At 50.5% G+C, this 2,115-nt stretch overlaps 1 protein-coding gene across 2 annotated transcripts in view; it reads left to right on the forward strand.

The window, feature by feature from the left end:
- Window positions 1-877: 877 nt before the first annotated feature.
- Window positions 878-2,115, forward strand: part of LOC106935666 (neuronal pentraxin-2-like) — a 15,108-nt gene continuing 13,870 nt past the window's right edge. Inside the window, exon 1 of one of the 2 annotated variants that reach the window (XM_015016241.1) lies at window positions 878-1,647. In XM_015016241.1, coding sequence (XP_014871727.1) covers window positions 1,210-1,647 — 438 coding nt within the window. In that variant the 5' untranslated portion in view covers window positions 878-1,209. The remainder of the gene's footprint in view (window positions 1,648-2,115) is intronic. The other variant, XM_015016240.1, reaches the window with a different exon arrangement.

A 2,115-nucleotide genomic window follows, 5' to 3' on the forward strand; every position in this document is an offset into this window, starting at 1 on the left:
GGTGGAGCTGCTGCTTCTCCGTCTGCTCACAGCGAACCGGGCCCAAAGGATCAGAACCACAAGGTAGTTCTTCACTGCTGCCTCCATTCAACATGTGGCTCCTGATAGGAGACCGGTTCTGGTTCTGGTTCTGACGTTAAGCAGGTTTTTGTGTGTTTGTACTGCTAGTAGCATTCTGTAACAGCAGCAGGCTCTCTGCCCAGGGCGGCACCCAACAGGGGCTGAGGTTCTGTTGGGCTCATTTGTCAGATTTAAAGAAGCTTTTGGACCTTACAGCTGGTATGAAACACACTTCTCATTCAAACAGTAATTCTGTTTTGAATGATTTTGGTCGGACGTAATGCTTTCATGTGTTCATGTTTTCATGTGTTCATGTTTTATTGGCTCTAGTGGACTTTATTTGATAGTTAATTGACAGGAAAGTGGGAAATGAGAGAAGAGGAAGACATGGAGGAAAGGTCACCAGGCCGGGAATCAAACCTGCGACGGCCAAGACTGAGGCCTCCATATGTGGGTTGTGCTGAACCGCTGCGCCACCACAGCACACCTGTATTTTCATGTTTTCGTCAAGCAGGAATCATCATAACTAATATTGTCTAGATAGCAGCAGGCTGTGAAATGAATCACTTTGCGTTAAAGTTTTGTAATATTCTACATTGTGGGCCTGCAGTCACGTACAGCACCATCTTTTGGTCTGATTGTGTTTTTTGTGGGCCCCATGCGGGGGCTCTGCCCAGGGCAGTTGTGACTCGGGGGCTGCCCCTGTTGTCAGTATGTGGATTTTCAGGCTTTTTCTCCGAGTTTTATGGTTTTTCTCTCCGCGTTGTCATGGTAACCTGACTCTCTGGACAGGAAGTGGATCACCTGTCGCGTCTTCACTAATGAACACTAAACTGTGGTTTTATCTGGCCCGTGACGTCGGCCGCCTCTGCCCAATCAGCGCGTTTTCACAGACACCTTGTAGGTAATCCGCTTTGGCGCTCAGAGCTGTGTATCCAGCGCCACGCTGTGCGCGCTCTCTGCGCCAGAAATAGCACCAGCTGGTTCTCAGCGGCAGCCTGACACTTGATCGGATTCCCGGCCGCTGCTCCACAGCTCTGCTCTGAGGAGCCGCCGGAAGAACCCCCGCGGACCGGCTTTTACGCAGACAAGCTCCGGAGTTTGTTGGGTCAGGGTTCGGAGTTCTGTTCCTGCAGGACAGTTCTGTTCATGGGAACCAGAATGTTGTCTCTCTGGTGCGGATTTCTCAGCTTTTGCGCGCTAATCTGCGCTCAGCCGGATGATGGGAAGCGGTACATCTGCCGCGCAGTGGCCATCAGCGGCGACGCCGGCTGCCCGGTGACTTTACTGCCGGACCTGAGTGCCGGCAGCCAGGAGGAGGAGCTGCGGAACACCGTCATGCAGCTTCGGGAGACCATCGTCCAGCAGAAGGACACGATCTCCAAGCAGCTGGGCACCATCAACGAGCTGACCACCAAGCTGTCCCTCTGCGCCTCGGCCGCCAGCGACCGGAAGTCCGGCAAGGGGGGCGCGTGGGGGAAGGACAAGCAGAACACGATGGGGGACGTTCCCACGGACCCCAACGACTCCATCGACAGCCTCGGAAAAACCATGCAGGGGCTCAAGGAGCGGCTGGAGAACCTGGAGGTGAGCTGGAGCGCATGCGTAAAACCGAGCTTCGCTTTCTGGGAATCAGGAATTAAATCCGTTTGTCTAATTTGACTAATCAGCAATAATGAATTACAGAATAGATATTTTTAGTAGCAGAAGCAAGACTGAGTCAGAACCCAGATGGTTCTGAAGGCCGTCATGGACCAGAACCGAAGCACTTTACCTGAACTGAACTACTTTACAAGATGTGAACTGAACTGAACTACTTTCCCTGAACTGAACTGAACTACTTTCCCTGAACTGAACTATTTTACTTGAACTGAACTACTTTACAAGATGTGAACTGAACTGAACTACTTTATCTGAACTGAACTACTTTATCTGAACTGAACTACTTTCCTTGAACTGAACTACTTTACCTGAACTGAACTACTTTACAAGATGTGAACTGAACTGAACTACTTTCCCTGAACTGAACTACTTTATCTGAACTGAACTACTTTA

Source organism: Poecilia latipinna, unplaced genomic scaffold (genome assembly GCF_001443285.1).
Source record: "Poecilia latipinna isolate Pla-1442-1.1 unplaced genomic scaffold, P_latipinna-1.0 Scaffold1997, whole genome shotgun sequence".
Taxonomy (NCBI): domain Eukaryota; kingdom Metazoa; phylum Chordata; class Actinopteri; order Cyprinodontiformes; family Poeciliidae; genus Poecilia; species Poecilia latipinna.